General features: G+C 41.1%; 1 protein-coding gene across 1 annotated transcript in view; it reads right to left on the reverse strand.

The window, feature by feature from the left end:
- Nucleotides 1–19,494, reverse strand: part of LOC124167663 — a 79,512-nt gene extending 60,018 nt beyond the window's left edge. Inside the window, exons 1-3 of the mRNA XM_046545647.1 lie at nt 19,199–19,494; nt 6,897–6,989; nt 3,511–4,899 (exon numbers count right to left, since the gene is read on the reverse strand). Coding sequence (XP_046401603.1) covers nt 3,511–4,899; nt 6,897–6,975 — 1,468 coding nt within the window. The 5' untranslated portion in view covers nt 6,976–6,989; nt 19,199–19,494. The remainder of the gene's footprint in view (nt 1–3,510; nt 4,900–6,896; nt 6,990–19,198) is intronic.
- Between the last annotated feature and the right edge of the window lie 452 nt (nt 19,495–19,946).

Here is a 19,946-nt window from a genome sequence, read left to right on the forward strand (position 1 = left end):
GATATTATTGACGGTATAAGCGACCACAGAGTAATATTTGCAACGTTAAAAGTTGATGTGGTGTCAGCCGTAAAACCAAAACGCAATATTTACCTATTCGATAAATGTAACTTCACTAAATTTGGCGAGATGCTTAATGACTCCTACAAAAAATTCGTTGTTACATCAAAGGACCAAAGCACAGATGAAATATGGACACGTTTCTTAGAAATTCTGCGCCAAGGAATCAACGAACATATTCCGCAAAAACTGAAATGTGATAATAAGGAACCTCGCTGGTACAACAACGATGTCAGAAGAGAACTTAGGAAACAGAGAAAACTATACAACTTGTACAGAAAGTCCATCACGTCTCGTAATAAATCGAAGGAACTTGAAGCTAAAGAAAGTTACGCTGCTCAACGCTCAATAACCAAGAAATCAATGCGAACTGCAATGCGAAAATTTAAGAAAAAAGTACTTGGTGAATTACTCGAAAAAAATCCGAAATCCTTTTGGTCGTACGCGAAAGAGCTTCAGGGAAAACATTCAACCGTAGATTCGTTATTTGATAAAGATGGTAAACTTGTCACCGAAAATATTGACAAAGCTAACACTTTAAATGCCCACTTCGAAAGTGTATACACTACTGACGATACTCAATTCAATGTAGACATCCCATATACTGAGGATTTGATGGAAGAAATATCTATAAAACGTGATGGGATAACTAAACAACTACAATCGATTAAGAATAGTAAATCTCCGGGTCCGGAGGGAATACCCGCGCGTGTCCTCAAAGAGTTAGCTCCACAGATCGCGCCTTACTTAGAGATCATATTCAAGAAGTCACTCTCCGAAGGGAAGTTACCGCCCGACTGGAAAATTGCAAGTGTTACACCCATTTTCAAAAAGGGAAACAGAAATGACCCAGGCAACTACCGTCCAATTTCCCTAACATCAATTATAGGCAAGATACTTGAACATATCGTTGTTAGTAATATCATGACTTTCTTGGACAGACGTAACTTCCTCCATGACTGTCAGCACGGATTCCGAAAAAATAGATCCTGCGAAACACAGCTCGCGCTCTTTCTTCACGACGTTATAAAATCTGGTGAATCGAAAAGACAAGTTGACGCACTATTTCTAGATTTTAAGAAAGCTTTCGACACTGTACCTCACAACAAACTTTTATACAAATTACAGTCATGCGGATTAAACGAAACAGTTGTAAACTGGATACGCGACTTCCTCAGAGATCGTAAACAAAAAGTAGTTCTTGACGGAATTAGCTCTGATGTTGTAAAAGTTACATCAGGTGTTCCACAAGGAAGCGTAATCGGCCCCCTGTTGTTCATTATATACATTAACGATCTCTGCTCCCGCATTAGCAGTAAAATACGTTTATTTGCTGACGACGCTGTCATCTACCGTGAAATTAGTGATCACTCTGACTATGGAAATCTATCATCGGACTTAAACAACGTTCAATTGTGGAGTCAAGAGTGGGGACTCGAACTTAATCTGAGCAAATGCATGGCGGTATATTTTTTGCGGAATTCGTCCAACACTAACAATGTTTATGCAGTGGATGGCATTAACATAAAGGCAACAGACGAAGTGAAGTACCTGGGAGTTACGATAACCTCGAACCTCACGTGGGGAACTCATATAAAGAATATTTGCGGCATAGCCCTGAAGAAATTAGGATTCGTCAAGCGTATTGTGGGAAGATTTTCGGATGAGAAAGTAAAAGAAAGGTGCTATTTCGCTCTCGTCCGACCGCACCTTGAATATGCAGCGAGTGTATGGGATCCAGTGCAGAAAGACTTAATCCGCGAGCTGAATAAGATACAAAGGAAGGCTGCGCGTTTCGTCAAAAACCGCTACGGGCGTACAGACAGTGTTACCCAGATGTTAAGCGAATTAGGCTGGGAGCCGTTGGAGACTCGGAGGCTGCGCGCTAGGCTTAGATTGCTTGAGCAATTGAGAATGGATATATTTAAGAGCGACACAGAGAACATAATCTTAGAGCCACACTATATTTCCAGGTCCGACAGAAGCGATAAATTAAGAGAGATTTTTAGCCGAACGGATAGATATAAGAATTCGTTTTTCCCCCGAACAATAAAGGACTTTAATAAACGCTTGTCCCAACCTCGTTAGAGCACTTCTTCTTTTTTTTTTTAATTGCTGTAAACGGCTGGTGTCCTAACACCCCCTGCCACACGCCTTTTAGGCGGCTTGCGGGGTATTATGTAGATGTAGATGTAGAAGGCAAATCAGGGAAGCAATTGAAATCCACAAAACACAAAATATTAACAGGGACAATGGCTACCCAATCAGCAACGCGTGGAAGAGAGTGCTGACCAATCAGCGCACAGGGGGAGATCGGCCAGTGCTATATAAGACGGCAAAAAATCAAAACTTCTCACCTTCGACCTGAAGACGGAAGCAGGATGGCTTTCGAAACTGTTGACAACCATAAACGACAGACGCGGCTGGAGTACCCGAAAATTAGCAGTCATTGATTATAGAATTACGATTGACAGATCAGAAGAAAAATCGATGTTTCGATCACGTTTCAAGGCCGAGTCACGTGCAGACACTGTCCACGCATTTATCTGCTCACGCGTATTCGAAGCGCAATTTATTGGTCCTTGTGCCATGACGACACACAGATCTTAAGGCTGTGATTGGAAGACCGGTAACCGGTATTCATTTACCCTGGCGAAAAATCAGGCTCGTCTTCACTTCCATGCCACCCTGCTCTCTCCATTTTCCCACTCACAACCTTTAGCCGGACCTGAATTTTGCTATCGATAGGTGACGTCATGAGAGATACGTCACAATCATTGCGCGTTTTCTTTTTTTACTTTTAGTTTACGTGCGGCTTGTGATTGTTTCGCGATCAATATTTCTGTCTAAAATGCCTTATCTACAGACCGTGAATTTGATGAAATTTAGACCGTGAAAACATGGAAAAAACCGTGAAATTTATAATTTAGTTAGGGTTGAAACCTTGTCAATACAAAGTATTCGTTTCATTAATACGTATTTAGGTGGTCGTCAGTTCATAATTTGCATAAATTTTTGGTTACGTGCACCGATGAATCTGGAAAAGATATGTTCTTTGCAGAGGTGTTCAGGGTTTATTCTGCCAATATCGACCATATTCGTTTTTATTAATTTGGTTATCTATCTTAACTCACGCCCTTATAATTAGTAATATGAAGACTTGGCGTCACTATATGTATTTAATTGCAAAATTATACAAAGCTGTTGAGCATCGTGTTTGTTAGCTGTACGTTTCCAATAATCCGGCGTTTCCGATAACCCGGCAATGCCACGGCTGCATATTTTTCGAATTATCCAGATCACACTGTATATGTTGAAAGAGTCTACCAAATGAACATTTCAAGATGGTAGTGTAAGCTTTGCCCCAATAACTCATCAACAATAAAGAAAATACGTCCGGTGGAACGTATGGAATAATTCGTTAACTTGAAATCATCTTTATGTACTTACGTTGGTACCCCAGCCGCGCTATCCAAGGGAACGCCCCGAGGTTGGCTTCTCGGCCGCCTACTATCCTCTCGTCGACGGAGATTCCACAGGCCCCTGCCTCCGGCAGCAACCTCCTCTTCACCTCCCGAGCCGCCCTCCTGGAACCCACGTCCGAGTCGTCACCTCCCGGAATGAGCGGTGACGGGGTGGTCGAAGACCTCGGACGCGTTGCGGCAGTCCCTGGCGTCGCTGGAGGTCTGACCGAGGATGATGTCGGCCTTCTCCCGGCCGCTGTGGGCCTGGTAGCCGGTGGTCTGGTCGTGGTCGGAATCGGACGAGGAGCTCCGCTACCTCCAGTGGTTTGTGGTGTTGTCCCCGTCGTCAAAGGCCTACGGGTACTGGATTCCGGATGGAAAGGCTCGTGCCGTCCGATTCCGGGATGATCCGGATGTTCGCCGGGAATGGGATGGTCGAAACCGGAATGCGGTTGAAGCTCCGGCACCTCCGGGCAGTCGTGGTTCACTGTGCTGCTCCTATGAGTTCCCCTCCCGTGGCAGCCGTGAGGGTCGCTGGGAACCATGCCCTCCTCGGAGGACCCGTGGTGTTCAGAGCCGTCAGGGTGCATGCCGTGCTCGGTTCCTGGTGAATGGTGCCCACCCCCTGGGTGATGATGGTCACCATTGCTATCCATACCGGGGAATCCGTGTCCATTGGTACCTGGGTGGACTGGGTTATCCCCGTGGTGCGGGGAACGTACGCCTGGGTGAAATGGATGGTCGCCATGGTGTACGGGGAGATCACCATGGGGTACGGTTCCATCACCATGGTGCAGAGGTGTATCTCCGTGGTGCATTGGTCCATCGCCATGGTGCATCGGTGTATCGCCATGGTGCATCGGTGTATCGCCATGGTGCATTGGTGTATCGCCATGGTGAACGGGTGTATCACCATGGCGCACGGTATTGTCTTCGTCGGAATCCACCGATCCCTCATCTCCGTGTGGGCGATGATGCACGTCTCCATCGCTGCCTGCACCGTGGTGCGGTTCCGCCTCTCCTGGGTGCCCGTTGTGATTGCGGTCTCGGTTCTCCTGAGGACAGCACACCAGCGGATGTGCAGACGCTCCGTGAAACCCGCAGTTAGCTTCCCGTAGCTTCCGCAGTTGAGCTGCACTCGGTGCACCGCGGTGACGGTGGTTTAAGGTGTCGAAGTAGGTCGGGCATGTCCTGAGGTCAACGCATCGCTCCCCGGCCGAACAGCGTCTGGAGCCAGGGCTCGCGGGCGTTGGTTCCGGGAACCTCCCTGGACCGCGGTGCATGTCTGGGAAGTAAAGAGTGGGGTGGGAAGGAGGGTAGTGGCCCCAGCCAGGAGGCCAATAGGTTGCGGGAGGCCTCGGTGTGGGCCGTCTCGCTTCACCCCACGAGAATCACGACCTTCATATAAGTAAGTACACATCTGGATTCAAATTGCGAAGAGTGGAAATTTAAGGTGAAAGAGAAAAGGCCATCTCCCAAGAAACCGAATAAATCCTACACCACTCAGAAGTCTTTACATCGAAACTGGAAGCTTGTAGCCGGTGGAAGGGCTCCATATTAGCAATGATAACACTTCGTGACTTCCAAAATTGTTTCTATGTACATTCATAATGTCTTGTTGGCCGACACCGGTCGAAATATTTTAAATAAATTATGGAAGTCAAGGGGTGTTATCAATACTAACTCAGAAGTCTCCCGCCATTGAATATTTTTATGAACAGTAAAATTTTAAGTTAAATTAATTATCTACGGAGTAATTTTATGTAGAAACTCCATAGTTAATGTTGATAGAGGTAATTAAGTTTTTCCTGCTTATAGCATGCTTGAAGAGATGAGTCGTGTATATTGAATGAGGTTATCCACTGTAAGAAATGGAAATGCCAGAAAAATGTGCGTGGGAATTTTTAAAAAATCACTTGTTACGTCCCATAAGGAAGCTTTATTTCCAGCTATAGTTTGGACAATTTGGTCTCAACCAGAGTGCGGCAGAAGCTCAATTACCTCCGGGCAGTCGTAGTTCACTGTGACGCTTCAATGAATTCCCCTACCATGGCATGATTATGTTCGGCAATTGTATGCTATTGTAAATTTTTCGTCGCGAATAGTATTTTAAGGAAATAACACCCTATTTTCGAAACCATATCAGTGTGGAACGTACCAAGTGAATATTCATATCCTATACCGTGCTTCCATAAAGAAAACCCGCAAACGTTAAACAGAGAACATGCAATGGGATGGAAATAGAGACCAAGAAATGAAAATGGGAAACCGTTTGTTGTAAAACTGCCACCTCATATGATGTGATGAAACAATGGTTGCTCTATTGTAGGAAGATAGTCACGAAATGGAATAATAAAAAAATGAAGCGGTTTAGAAGATATAAAGACTTGAATGAGCAAGTGGAGCAATAAACAGTCATTGGATGGGTAACTGAGCTTCTAGGGAAGACATTGGGAAATATTTTAGTTGAAGAAATAAGTTTATTTTATTAGACTACTGGAGTGTAATTATGTAAGAATTGCCAATTATCTGGACTAAAAATTTGGTTCGTCCTCGAATAATATCTGTAAATCTTATGAATTATGGACGATGGAGGTAAGTGAGAAGGTTTTGGAGAAATGTATTCGACTCCATTTCACCTTCAATAAATTTCAAGCTCTTTCTTGGAAATAATTCATTCACTGTCTTTCCTGATACCTAGCATACATTTGTAGAACGCCAGCTTAAAAATTGTCACCTATAAAAACCTGATCTTACCTTATAGCTATGCCAACAATAAAATCTGGAAAGAATAGAGGTCCTTCGAGACCTGGCGTTGAAGATGAAAGGGACTGATAGGGTGAGAAACGAGGATGTAAACTGCAGAATAGGAGGAGAAATGACACCGCATCACTGTAAACAAGTAAAAGAAGAACGCGGTGGATTGGCCACGTATTGAGACACAGCAGTTACATGGAAAATTTAATGGAAGGGAAAATAGATGGAAAATTCCCCAGAGGAAGAACGAGAAAAATTATCTAGGACAGATCAAAAAGAGTTCGGAGAAAAAGAGCCTCGATTGGGTGAAAGTACAGGCTTAGGATAGGTTTAAATGGAGGGCTACTATATTCTAAGAAATGCAATGCTTTGAAAAAAATGCTTTCATACAACATTTCAACTTCTTGTGATTACTTGTGGATTCAGACATGCGGACGAAATTTGACTCGTGCTGGTGCATGCTATTCGTGGCCGTGCATGCATTGTGAAAAAGCCCGGACAGTGATTGCATTTTTTACGGAAATTATTTTTTTCAAAGGAGTCGCCTACTCTCCTTGCAATTTCCGTAAAAAGTGTGCAGGAGGAAGCATAATTGTTTCCGTTTCAGTAACTCACCTCTTCCCGCACAGCAGCTGCAACAGGTGACTAGCAACAACAGCTGACAACCCAAGACGTAAGGTTTCAATTCCACCATTTTGAGGGATTATTCTGTGAAGTAGAGAAAAAAATAGACGTTAAGCTTGTCGAAAAATTTAGGCAATGGCATCCATTCTTGCATTTCTATTCTAAATCAAATGTCGCGAGAAAAATACGGTAGTAACTGGGAATTAGACCTCTAATGTAGGTGGTATGGTATTTGGAGGAGGCGACCGACAGCTGAGGTCAATTACGCCATGAGGGAAGGGTGGAGAGAAACCCGGCGTCGGCATTAAGAAAAACTGCTCTTAACGAAAAGCGCCAAGGGAACCACGGCTTAACGTCTCATCCGACGGACGAAGTGATGAGCTTGAAATGTCCTCCTCGCAACATTCAAGCAGGGATAAGGCAGTCTCTGAAAATTATCTGACACCGCCGGGATTTGAACCCGAGCCCGCTGGGTGCGAAGCCAACACTCCAACCACTACACCATCCCGATCCCTCTGATGTAGGTTTTCGCGGCGTTCAGGTTCTCAATAGGGTAGACTTTCGAGTTCCGTCCGCGTTGCCATTGTTGACTTCAGCTGGCCTGAGGATGCCTACTGCACAGTAGGTGAAACGTCGCCGTCAATATGACAACGCGGACGCACCCCGTAAGTCTACCCTACTGCGGGAATTAAATCACTTTAATATGGTTATTCGACCATTCCCTCGTTTATCTTTCTGAATAGCTTTAAACATTTCAATAAATTTCTTTTTTGAATTGTCGAAAAATAATTCTTTTTCGGGAATGGATTTTCTTTCTTTTTGTTAACTAGAGTGGCTGCTTTTTTATTTCGACCGAAAGAGAAGAACAAATATTCACGAAAAAAATTTCTTCATGAAACAGCAAATTTCCATCAGGGGTCGAAGTGCTCTCCCCTGGCGATGGAAAAATGTCCGTCGAAATCGATTTTTCGAGCAATCGATTTTCAATCGAAATGAAAAGCTCGACATTTTATTGCACATATCTAAATTTGTACCATAAGATCGATTAATCGAAAAAAATATCTACGGTTCTTTGAGGACAACAGTTTGTACAATAACATGTTTATTATTCATTTGAAACACGCTCAAGAAATGGTTCAAATTGAACGCATTGAAACCAAGGTCGTAAAGAATTTTAGTATCGTAGAAAATTGAAAGTATTCATTTTTCTATGGAAAATTTCGACTTTATCGCGCTTGAAACCTCGGAATTTAATTTAAATTAAAAAAAATAGAAATGGCAGTATTACGACCTCTTGTGAACCGCTTCTTAACCCTTATCGGCGAAATCAATGATGCAATAAAATGTGAAACCGTACCGCGTACCAATAAACCCGATCCGATTGATATCCCCCGTGGAACGGTCTCCGCTGGAAAAATCCAGACAGTATCGAAAGCACGGAGCAAACACGTTCTGAACGATTTGCCGAACTGCGTTTCAATAGTTTGTTTTTTTTAACCTGCCCAAAATCAGTCTGATCGCAATAAAAGACTTGCTGTGTGCGGTGCCTGCCAATATGATTCCCAATTCACCAATGGAAAGATTTACTCTACTTTCAGAACGTTACCTCAATCAGACAAGGGCGCCGACCTATAAAAAATATTGGGGGGGCCCATATCGGGGGTCTTGCCCCGAGAAGAAGTTAAATTTAAAGTGTGTTTCAGCACCGAAACACTATCATGATTCACACCACTTGTTTTCAGTTAACCTGCTTAACCTGATAATTATTTGTTTTAACACATTATTTAATGTATTTTAAAAGGTAACTATCGTCAAACATGGGAAATAAAAAATACCTGTATAGTTTTGTGATTTCACAAAGCATAATATAACTTAATTATTTTCTATAATTATTGAGGGGCTCCGCCCCCCAAACGAATCTTTGAGGGTGCTCGGGCACCCTCAGGCCCCATGGAGTCGGCGCCACTGCAATTAGACATGCTCATTACCTCCTTCTGTTGGCACGGATTTCTATCGTTTATGGTAGAGAGTAACTGTAAAAATTCCATGTTGATTCCTTTTTGAAGATTGTCGAAAAATCATATGATTAAGGCCAAATGTGAAATTTGACTAGAGGGTAAGACAGTGAGTAAAAATAACTCTACGTCTTTTGTAACTAAGGATATACACACATATTGACATCTTGGTCAATGAAATTCAGACTTTTTTTCTATCTCAATTTTTTTAACATTGAAACCCCATAAGGCAAAATCAAAATTTTGGTTTGGACCCACATTGTGAGGTGAAAAGGTCAAAATTGTAAAATTTTGCTGGCACTCAACAAAACTATCTCCGTAAGTATACCAATTTTCATGAATATTGCGCGAGGCGAAGTTACTGAAATTAGTGATTAGATTTTTCCATCACTTAGTCAATTTTCGTATTAATTATAAAACTATCATTCAGTTAAAAGCCAAGCGTGGCGTTACAACTGCTGTTCAGCGGCCGCATTCTGGTTGGCTGGAAGACGCTTCCAACCACGAATATTGCAATAGCGGATCCTCTAGTCTTCCTCATAATGTGTTGTCGCCCACCGCGCATTCAGATGGGTTTACAAAAGTCGCCACTCGCGTCGCTGTCGGACACATTAATCTCAGTTTCACGGGGAAATAAGGAAAATTTTAGGGTTGTCAACCGAAATTTACATTCACCATGATGTTATTTATTAAATGTATAACTCTTCAATGCTATTCCTCGCATTTACAAACATTGCAATCCTACCCCACCTACCTACCCTATCCTACCCCAGAGGCGTCGTCGGGCTCCTATCGCGGCGGCGACTCTTTCCTTTTCCCTTCCTCTCCTCCCCCTTCCCGGGTGATTGGGCGCATAAGTATCTGACTTGGTTCCCGGCCCCGATTCGTTGTATCCTTAAAGGGCTCCCCTTGAGCCCTCATTCTCTTTGTATGCCGCCTATCCCTCCAATCCACGCTTATTTTCTTATGGATGTCCACTAACAACGAGATTACCAAGTCCCCTTTATCAAATAAATTTTCAAAACCCATGAAGCAGGCATACATATCCTGGTAATATTAAAGGTTCCTCTCCACTTACGGACTCATTATCGGTATTGAATCGCGAGTTGAATTTCCTTTTCTGAAACCAAAACTGATATTCGTCTGAATCATAATTATCGTATGCATTAATTCTATGAACCGAATACTCGTTTGCCCTCGCCTCCTTTCATCTGTTCAATATCCTCAGTACCACTTACGTTGCGAATGATATTAGGATAATAACCCAATAGTCTCCGCATTCTACAGCTTTCTTCTTTTTTGCTGGCGGAATTAGAACAGTTTTTACGTAATCCTTCCTTTAATACCCCTCATTTTAGATCTTGCGTATTTCAGAAAATCTTCTCTCAACATCTTTACCTATATTCTCCAGCAGCTCACACGGGATACTGTCCAACTCCAACGCTTCTACAGCCTTTATATCACGAAGGGCTCTCTCAATTTCCGTGACGAACTATAAAACCCCTTTAAAAATGCTATACAAAGTAGCGCACCAAAGGCAACTAGCCTATTTATCATTCAAAAATATTTTTGTAATTCGACAAAGCACCAATTCGCTAGTTGATGATTTGCCGAGGGGATAAAGACAAGAAAAGGGATGGCAGCATTACGCAGGTGTTAAGCGAATTAGGCTGGGAGCCGCTGGAGATTCGGAGGCTGCGCTCTAGGCTTAGATTGCTTGAACAATTGAGAATGGATATCCTCAGGAGCGACACGGAGAATAGAGTCACACTATATTTGCAGTTCCGAGAGAAGCGATAAATTAAGAGAGATGATTTGCCGAACGGATAGATATGGGAATTCATTTTTCCCTCGAACCCTAAAGGACTTTAATAAATGCTAGCCCCAACTTCGTAAAGCACTTCATTTTTTATGCGTACACGGCTGGTGTCCTAACACCCCCTGCCACACGCCTTCTTGGCGGCTTGCGGGGTATTATGTAGATGTACAATGCAAAATATTGGAAAAAAGTGGATCGCGTTGCCCTTATCACCGCGCAAAAAATAGACCAACACACTTTTCAAAAAACACTTTTAACAATTTTGTTGCCTCAAAATCCACGCATGGGGTAGTGTAATTTGCAAGTATGCGTGACGTTTTTTGGGCCGTGTGGTGTGCATTTGGGAGTCCAATTGCATGATGCATGCTGGTGATTGATCACCCCCTGCCGAACACCCTGGAGGTGGTTCGCAGGGTATCATGTAGATGTAAATATTTAATATATGCATTTGTACTCAAGACAAAAAAATATAATAAAATGTAAATAATGGCTTGTAATAGACGAAACACACAGTGTAATATTTCACTTCTAAAGAAAATCACGGAAAAAGTGTTCCGACACTGCTAATTTTGCCTATGACGTCACTGGTGAAACGTACATTTTTCCACAATCATTTTATCTTTTTCTGGCTGGGAACTGATGTGAAAAATGATCGTGTGATTCAGGATTAAGATAATTCTAGGCTTGCCCAACTCCGTCCAGTTGGGTGTGCTGGGTGGATTATTATTATTATTTTTTCTTAAATTTTCTTCAGTTTTCACTGAGTAGCTATAGTGTTAAGAGCACGGGTTTTCACCAATGTAACTCTTCACTATTGAATTGCGTTGAGAAATTTTCTCGTGATATGACAGGTTGAAATTATTACAGCCTTTTGCAGTTTGATGTAAGTATTTGGATGGAGGTTGAGTATTTTGAAACTATTTTGTATGTGTTTTGGGATGATACCGGTAGCTGAGATGACAATTGGAGCTATATAAACCTGTTCCATATTCCATATTCTTTTTATTTCTATTGCCAGATCTTGGTACTTGTTTATTTTTCCTGTAATTGTCTTTTCGATGTTATGCGACAGTGGCACGGCAATATCAACTATGTAGCAAGTTCTATATTTCTTGTCAATCAACACTATATCTGGTCTATTATTAACTATAGTTTTATCTGTTTGAATAGGCAGATCATAATAGATTTTAAATTCGCCGTTTTCAAGCACTGTTTCAGGGTGGTACACATAATATGGGGTCTTAGTATCTATTAACTTGTGTTGGTAGGCCAGTTTTTGGTGGATAATTTTTGCAACTTGATTATGTCTACTTAAATATTCTGTATTAGCTAGCATCTTACAGCCAGATATAATGTGCTGGATTGTTTCAGGTACTTGAAAACACCTTCTACATTTGTCATCTGTTATGCTTTTATCACCAAGGATGTACTTTGCATAATTTTTAGTGCGGATGACCTGGTCTTGTATTGCAAGCATGAACCCTTCGGTTTCTCCATAAAGTTCACCCAATGACAACCATTTGTTTGATGAGATTTTATCAACATATGGTTGATTGAGGTCATTGATGTGTCGTCCATGTAATTCCTTCTGGGCCCATACTTCTACCTTTCTATTTAATAGAACAGCTCCTGTGTTGGTTGCTTCATCGGTCGTGCCATTTTTTAGATTTAATGGTGTTAATTTGTTGTCGGCATATACTATTGATTTGTGAAGCTTCGAACTGTTTGATTTATCGTAGAAGAAATGTTTTAGTCCATGAATTTGGTTTTTGAGGAGCTGTTGTAAATCTATTAACCCTCTACCTCCCATATAGCGGGGTAGCGTTAGCCTTTCTATTGCAGCCTTTGGGTGATGTAAATTAAATTTTGTGAATGTTGTACGTATTGATCTTTCTATGCCTGCTATTTCGGTTTTGGTCCAGTCAATCACTCCAAATGTATATGTCAACACAGGTACCGCAAACGTATTGATGGCTTTGATTACATTTCGTGCATTTAATTCTGTTTTAAGGATGGATGTTAGTCTTTTATGGAATTCAGTTGTTAATTCCTTCTTGATCTGTTTATGTTGTATTGATTTTGCTTGCAGGAATCCAAGGTATTTGTAGTTCTCATTTGCTTCCATAGATATTATTGACTCGTCTTCTGTAACATTGAAGTTACCATGCTTGATTTTCCCTTTTTCTATGTGAAGCAATCTGCATTTATCCAATCCGAATTGCATTTTTATATCCGCGGAGAACCTACTTGTGACATCCAAAAGGTACTTGAGCTGTATTTCATTTGAGGCATAGATTTTAATATCGTCCATATATAGAAGGTGAGACAAAGTAAAACTGGTGTTTGTACTATTTTTTATTTTGTATCCATATTTAGTGCTATTGAGGGCATTTGATAATGGGTTCAACGCCAGGCAAAACCAAAGTGGACTCAATGAGTCTCCTTGGAATAAACCCCGTTGTATATCAATGGTTGGTGTTATAAAGCCTTTACCCGATATATTGACCATTAGGGCTGTTTTCCACTTTGCCATAGTTGCTTCTAAAAACTTAATGATGGTGCCGTGGATTTTGTATGTAGTCAGAACTTTTAAGAGCCAATTATGTGGGACACTGTCAAACGCCTTACGGTAGTCAATATAAGCAACATGAAGGTTTCTGTTATTTTTGCGTGATTGTTGTAATACTACAGAATCAATTGTCAATTGCTCCTTGCATCCCATATGGAACTTTCGGCATCCTTTTTGCTCTTCTGCAAGTATATTATTCTGGTCAATATGGCTATATATTTTATTTGTAATACAAGACGTGAGTATTTTGTATATAGTAGGTAGACATGTTATGGGTCGATATTGTGTTGGATCTTCCGTATTCATTGTTTTGGGCTTCATGTATGTTATCCCTGTTGTGAAGAAATCAGGGAGGATTGTTGGGTTATTAATAATATCATTAAAACATTTGGCTATGGCTCCATGTAGAGACGTCAACTGTTTATACCAGAAGTTTTGAATTCCATCAGGACCTGGTGATTTCCAATTATGTGCCTTTCTTAAAACTATTTTGATGTCCTCGGTTGAGATTTTAGTAAACTGCATTTCAACTAAATTGAGGTGTAAGTTTTCTTCGTTTCCAATCCAGCTTGCACTCGAATTGCTTTCTGTTGGGGTCGACCATATTGAGGACCAGAAGTTGTACACTCCATCCTGATCTGGCAATTTACCTTCGATGTCAGTTGTTGCAGATGATCTCAGCTTCTTGTAAAATGATTTTTCGGAAGTTTTAAATTCCCGGTTTTGTTCCTTTCTATTGAAAGACTTATTGTATCTTTTAAGGCGCCCAACTTTAACTGCTAGTTTTTGTTTATTAAGTTCGAGCAACTCTTTGACATACCTGCTGTGGTTTTCATTGGCTACATCTATGTTGAAATTTTTGAAAACACATTTAAGTGATGATACTAACTTTCTTGATCTATTTCCATTTTGATATTGGGTCAATTTACCAATTTGCTGCCTTAGATGTTTTATATCGCTCTCTAAGCGTTTTCTCCATGGTGGAATTGTTTCTTTTCTTACTGGCACTGTTTCAGATCGGGAATTCGGTTTGATTTTGAAGCCTAAGTGTTTACTAATGGTGATAGAAGCAGCATAAATCAATGTATGGATGTCGGATTATTATTATTATTATTATTATTATTATAGTATTCTACCGATTAAGGTAGGTTTCCATGGAGTACTAAAGAGGTGATCTGGGAGCCTCCCTTTCCTTCCAGCACTGCCTTCTTTAATTCACTGTAAGGCCTACTCTCTTTCAATCTATCTAAAAATCCTATTCTTTTCCTTCCCCTCCCTCGTTTCCCCAACATTCTACCCTCCAACACCATTTTCAACATCCCCTCACCGCTAAGCACTAATTCCATCCAAACCTTCTGTCTCCTGCGTATATCATCTAAAAGCTTTCTCTCCTCGCCAACCATATCCAGCACTTCGTCGTTCCTTTTCCTCTCCGGGGGTGGATTATACAGGCAAAAAAAAAAAAAAAAAATTTGTTTGAAAACTTTTTTATTTTAATAGCTGATCTTTATAGACTTTTATGCGCCTTATTTTTTTGTTTCACCCATAGTTTCCAAGCAATATGTATTTTAATATTTAGTCTAATACCCCTATACGGTATGTAGGGAAATCAATGAAACACTGTGTTATATCATAAAATTGTTTGTATTTACTATAGCGTGATAATACAGGGTTCACTTGTCAACTGGAATTGGTCTACATTTTCTTTCCCTTTTTTCCTTGAAGCTTCTTGTGTAGCTTTTTCTGCGATGAATCGCTTGCTGAACTTCTCGGTGAAGTACAAACAGTAATCCCCCATTATCTTCCTTTATTAGACCTACGTTTTCAATTTTATAATAACTATGAAGAAGCTGTTAAATTATAAAAATATTGCTTGATTTCATAAATTTAACGGTAAAATGTGAATAAATGGTGGGTGATACAACTATAAAACCATCATATTTGGATTCAGAAACTTAAAAAACATAAGAATAAGGTATTTTCAGTAAAAACGTTTTTTCATCGTTGGCCTGTGTTATTGAAGTGAATGAAATATCAGTGCCATTGATAGGGGCCCGCCTTGAAATCGGCCTTGAGCACTAGCGTTTCCCAATTCTTTCGCCCTCGTGGGGCCCTCCCAGGGTTGAGAAATATGGGATTACGGAAACTGAACAGTGGGAAGCATTCGCTTGGGAGAGCAAGATTTCACCAAAACGAAGGCCCGTCAAGGACTTGAAAGGACCCAGAAATTCGCATGAGTCACGAAGGTCACTGCCCACTCTGGTCAAATATTGGGAGCGGGAAGATAAGTAAATTCTGTGGAATTCCGCCGTGGTCTGGCATTGGAAACTATGATTCTGCCTCTTATCTTTCGGGATATACCATTAGCTAGATATTCCTTTTCAACCCACTGCCTACCAGAGGGGTCTTCATTTGTTCCGCAAGCCTGGCTTAGTGCCAGCTTAACAATGTCTGGTTGGCGTTAACCGGAACACGATACAGCAGTAACCGTAGCTTTAATCCATTATAACCCAATAGCCTTCTGTCTTATGTATTCCTTAGTGTATGTTTCTGAATTTTCCTATTATTTCTAAGAGCATGTTTTGCATGGTCTAGCTTTATAGGCAGATTGCCTTCGTGAGCAGTTGACAAGTTTTGCCTTTGCATGAATGTGGACACATAATTTGTTAGTATGCGTAAGATTTTTATGACCGTGTGGTGTGCATGTGGAAATCCTCTTGTATGCTGGTGATTGGTCACCCCCTGCCAAACACCTTAGAGGTGGCTCGCTGGGTATTATGCAGATGACGATGCCCTAAAAAACCTTCACAGCATATGTCTCTCTTTCGACAACGACGGTGATTTCCAAAGAAACAAACTCACCCCACTAAGTTCTGGTGCCTTGCCCACAGCGTCATCAATCTGACTACCACATCCGCCTTCTACGACAATACTAATGCGCAGAGGAGATGATGAGACGAAAGTTTAGTAGGCCACCGCTGCAAGGCCATTCCAGGAGATGGGTTCGAGAGGTGGATAAGAAATTATAAGCCTATGGGTGAATAGGTTCATAGTTTGTTTGACACGCTAAAATTATGTGCGCATTTATTCATGTTATGTGAAACAGGATTGGATGACCACAAAAAAGCATACTGTTGAAGACGCCTCTACATAAATCTATTGACTTACCACCATTACGTTACTTTCTAAAATAATTGGAATGGGTTTTCAATTGGACTTAAATATGAGAACCGCCATGCCAGAATTGGATACCCCACGGGACAGACCAATTTGAAAATTATGAAAAAGGAAATTTGTGGAAAAAATTAAATTGACGTTTCTTTTTTTATGAATGTGACGGGTTAGTTTATTTACGGAAAATTAATGGGTTTTGCATAAAAATACTGTTTTAAAATGTCGCCACTTGCACGAATCGCGGAATGCCATTCTCACACTGATAATATAATTAGCTGAATTTCGAGTATTTTTCCCCTATACGATCCGCCTAATATTAATCTATATGTTTGCAGTTCCTCTGCATTCTAAAACGGTTTTGTAGGAAAATTTACTTTTCCCGCGAAGGTCTCAACAGATATATTTATTTTCGTGTCGTTCGTCAAATGGTGCTGCTCTTTCATTGCACTATGTACGTTTTCATAACGACAACGTACAATTTATCATTTAATAATTATTCGTCTATTGCACCAGAGGGCGCGTAAATTGAAAATTTTGTTGTTTTTCACCAGTCAATTTTTTTGCAAATGCAATCCAGTGTGCTTGATGAGAGCCATGATTGCTGTGATTCTATCAAATAAGAATAGATCATGCTGAAAGCTCCACGGTGGAGAACCCGCAACCCCTAGAAGCTAATAGAAGGGTGCTCTGTATCTGCGATAGAAAACTTTAGTTATGGCATGGTGGTTGAAAAAACTTCTTTTCTATCTAATCTTTCTTTTTTTTCTATCGTCAAAAACGTTTGAAAAAGTCGTCGAAATAGTAAGGAGCTGAAGAAAAGTAACCATGTAGAATCCGCAATGAATGAAAGTGACTATTTTTATGCTATATCATAATCGTGCTTGTTTGTACGTATCCAGTTAAATAAGTAGATATCACGTTAGAGAAGTTATAAGTTATCATCGAGAATTGATGGAAATTGATGGACAAATTATGTGTTACATGGAGAATTCTCTGTCCAATGATAATTATATTGTATGGCGATAGTTATATCTCTTGCTAAGAAAAATTACAGAGAATAATTTTATAAATTTTTAGAAGATCTGACATTATTTTCTTAACATAATTTTTACTCAACTTACTATGAGAAAAACAATTTTTTAAACCAATTCATCGTTTTATTTCTGGACGCGAAATTTGATTTTCTTGATTTCTCAGCGTTAATTTTTCTGAAATGAAAGTTCTATCGATCTTGAATGAGCCGCAAACCCCCAGGTGAGCATTGAACTTGTCACAGGCCTATTATGCACTCGCGATGGAGGAAATCACCTTGGCAGTGGAACGGAAAAATTATTCCTCTCGTAGTGTCCTCCGAATACATTAAGGTTCAGGTGTGTGAGGCTAAATTGGCAGCTACGCGGTCACAATTCGAAGAAGATCGGTCCCTCAAAGGGCGTTTTTTTCTAATTGGTAGTGTTCTAATACGGCGGAGTTACGACCAGAGAAAATGGCATGAGTCTTAGGTTTAATGATGAAATCTTAGGGTGGCTGTAAATATTGAGTATATCAAACGCAAAATTTAACCCAAGGCTTAAAAGGAAGGCAATGATGTTATGTAAACCGAAATTAAATGTGCCATGAAGTAAATCGAGTTTCCATAATTTGGCTGGCTTATCAACGTCCGCATGCGTACTTATCAAGGAACATAAAATAATGAAGATCAAATGGATACAACGTATGAGTAATTCGGAAGTTCTTAGGATAGTAGATAGGTTCTTAGGATAGTAGGAAGTCTTTCGAAAACTTTGAGTGGAAGACGTAGCAACCTAATTTTCCATATCATAAGACGCGATGGTCTAATAGAAATAATTGTTTAAGGGCAGTTGAAAGCAGTGGCGTACCTAGGAATACGCTTTGGGGGGGATGAGAGTACCTGGGGGGCAAACCCCCCAGGTACTCCCAAACCCCCCCCCCCCCCCAGACATCGGGGATTCCCGGAAAATTTTTGAAAAATGACATCATTTTGTCACTTAAAATTTAACTTAAATCATATGCACTTACTGTATATCAAATTTAGACAATTCCTCTAAGTAATTTTTTATTTCTCTGAGGCTTGGGGGGGGGGGGGGGGGGGGAGATCTATCCCATCATCCCCCCCATAGTTACACCTCCTGTTGAAAGGGATAAACGGCAGAGGTAAGCCACATATGCGTTGTATAAGGTAGATAATGAAGGATGTAAAGGAGAATAATCATATACGTGTTAAAAGATTAGCAGCTTGGATAATTAAGTGGATAAATGCATCAAATCAATTAGGAAATTGGAAAAGGTCAAGATGGCAATAGTTGCCGACGTTTCGAAGGCCTTCTCTGCCAATTATCATTATGGCGAATGAGTAAAATGAGAATGAATTATAGATATGATCGAAACGTTTCACAGCAATGGCCATCTTGACCCGGCCGATTTCCCGAGAAGACTCCATCAGCATTGATGATGTTGATTAATGATTTTAATACACGTATGGATTTATTTTCAGTCGAGGGAGCCTGCTTGGGGATGGGGATGACTTCTGAGCATGACTGTACACAAGCCTAATGCACTGAGGGGAAATAGCCTCAGGAGGACCTCCATGGTAAAAAAACATTCAGCCGTGCGTAAACAGGCTCGCAGATGGATAAAATCTCTCCCTTCTGCCCCCCCACAGAATAATCCAGTTTTTTTAAAATGTACAACTCACCTCAAGGTCGACGGAATTCTCCTAATTTCTGTCTTCCGCAGCCCTCGAGGGGAAGGTATCCCGGCACCCTCCAGTGGTGGTCTCTCACCCACGCTCCGTTGGAGATTCCCTCAAGCGGAGCACCCGGACACACACTCAGAGCTCACAGCAGGGAAGTGGCGGTAATGAGATCGGCGGACGGAGATATTTCTACGCACAAGACCGTGGCGATACGAGTGAAGACTCGAAAATGCTCTTGACTGCTCCCGCTGTCTTTAAACGATCCCGCCCCGTCACTAAAATGTCGGCAGCCGATCGCCGGCAGGGAGGAAGAAGACTGCGTGTTGTCCTTCCTCCTTTTACTCCTCCCCTCCCTCCCCTTGCGCTCCGCGCCATCTTTCTCCTCCCTCCACCTCGCCTGGCCCATACCCATCCTCTCCTCTTTGGCCTAGTAATGTAGGCATGAAAAGGAAAACATCGATACAAAATATGTATGAGCTCTTAGGACTTTGCGTGCTATGGGCGTAATATTACGCCGCGAGAAATCCATCGATTTTCGCTACAGACGTAATATTACGCCATCCTTATTTTTAAATGTCGTAGTTTGCCATTTTTTTAACAAAATGGTAAATATCCTAATCTAACCTATACATAAAAATTAAGAAAAAACGAAAGCTACATTCAATCTTTAAAATTATATCTAGCACCTACTGCTCTCATCAAAGGGTGGTTGATAAGAAATAGCAGAAAAGTATTGGAAATAGCCAGC

This window comes from Ischnura elegans, chromosome 11 (genome assembly GCF_921293095.1).
Source record: "Ischnura elegans chromosome 11, ioIscEleg1.1, whole genome shotgun sequence".
Classification (NCBI taxonomy): Eukaryota; Metazoa; Arthropoda; class Insecta; order Odonata; family Coenagrionidae; genus Ischnura; species Ischnura elegans.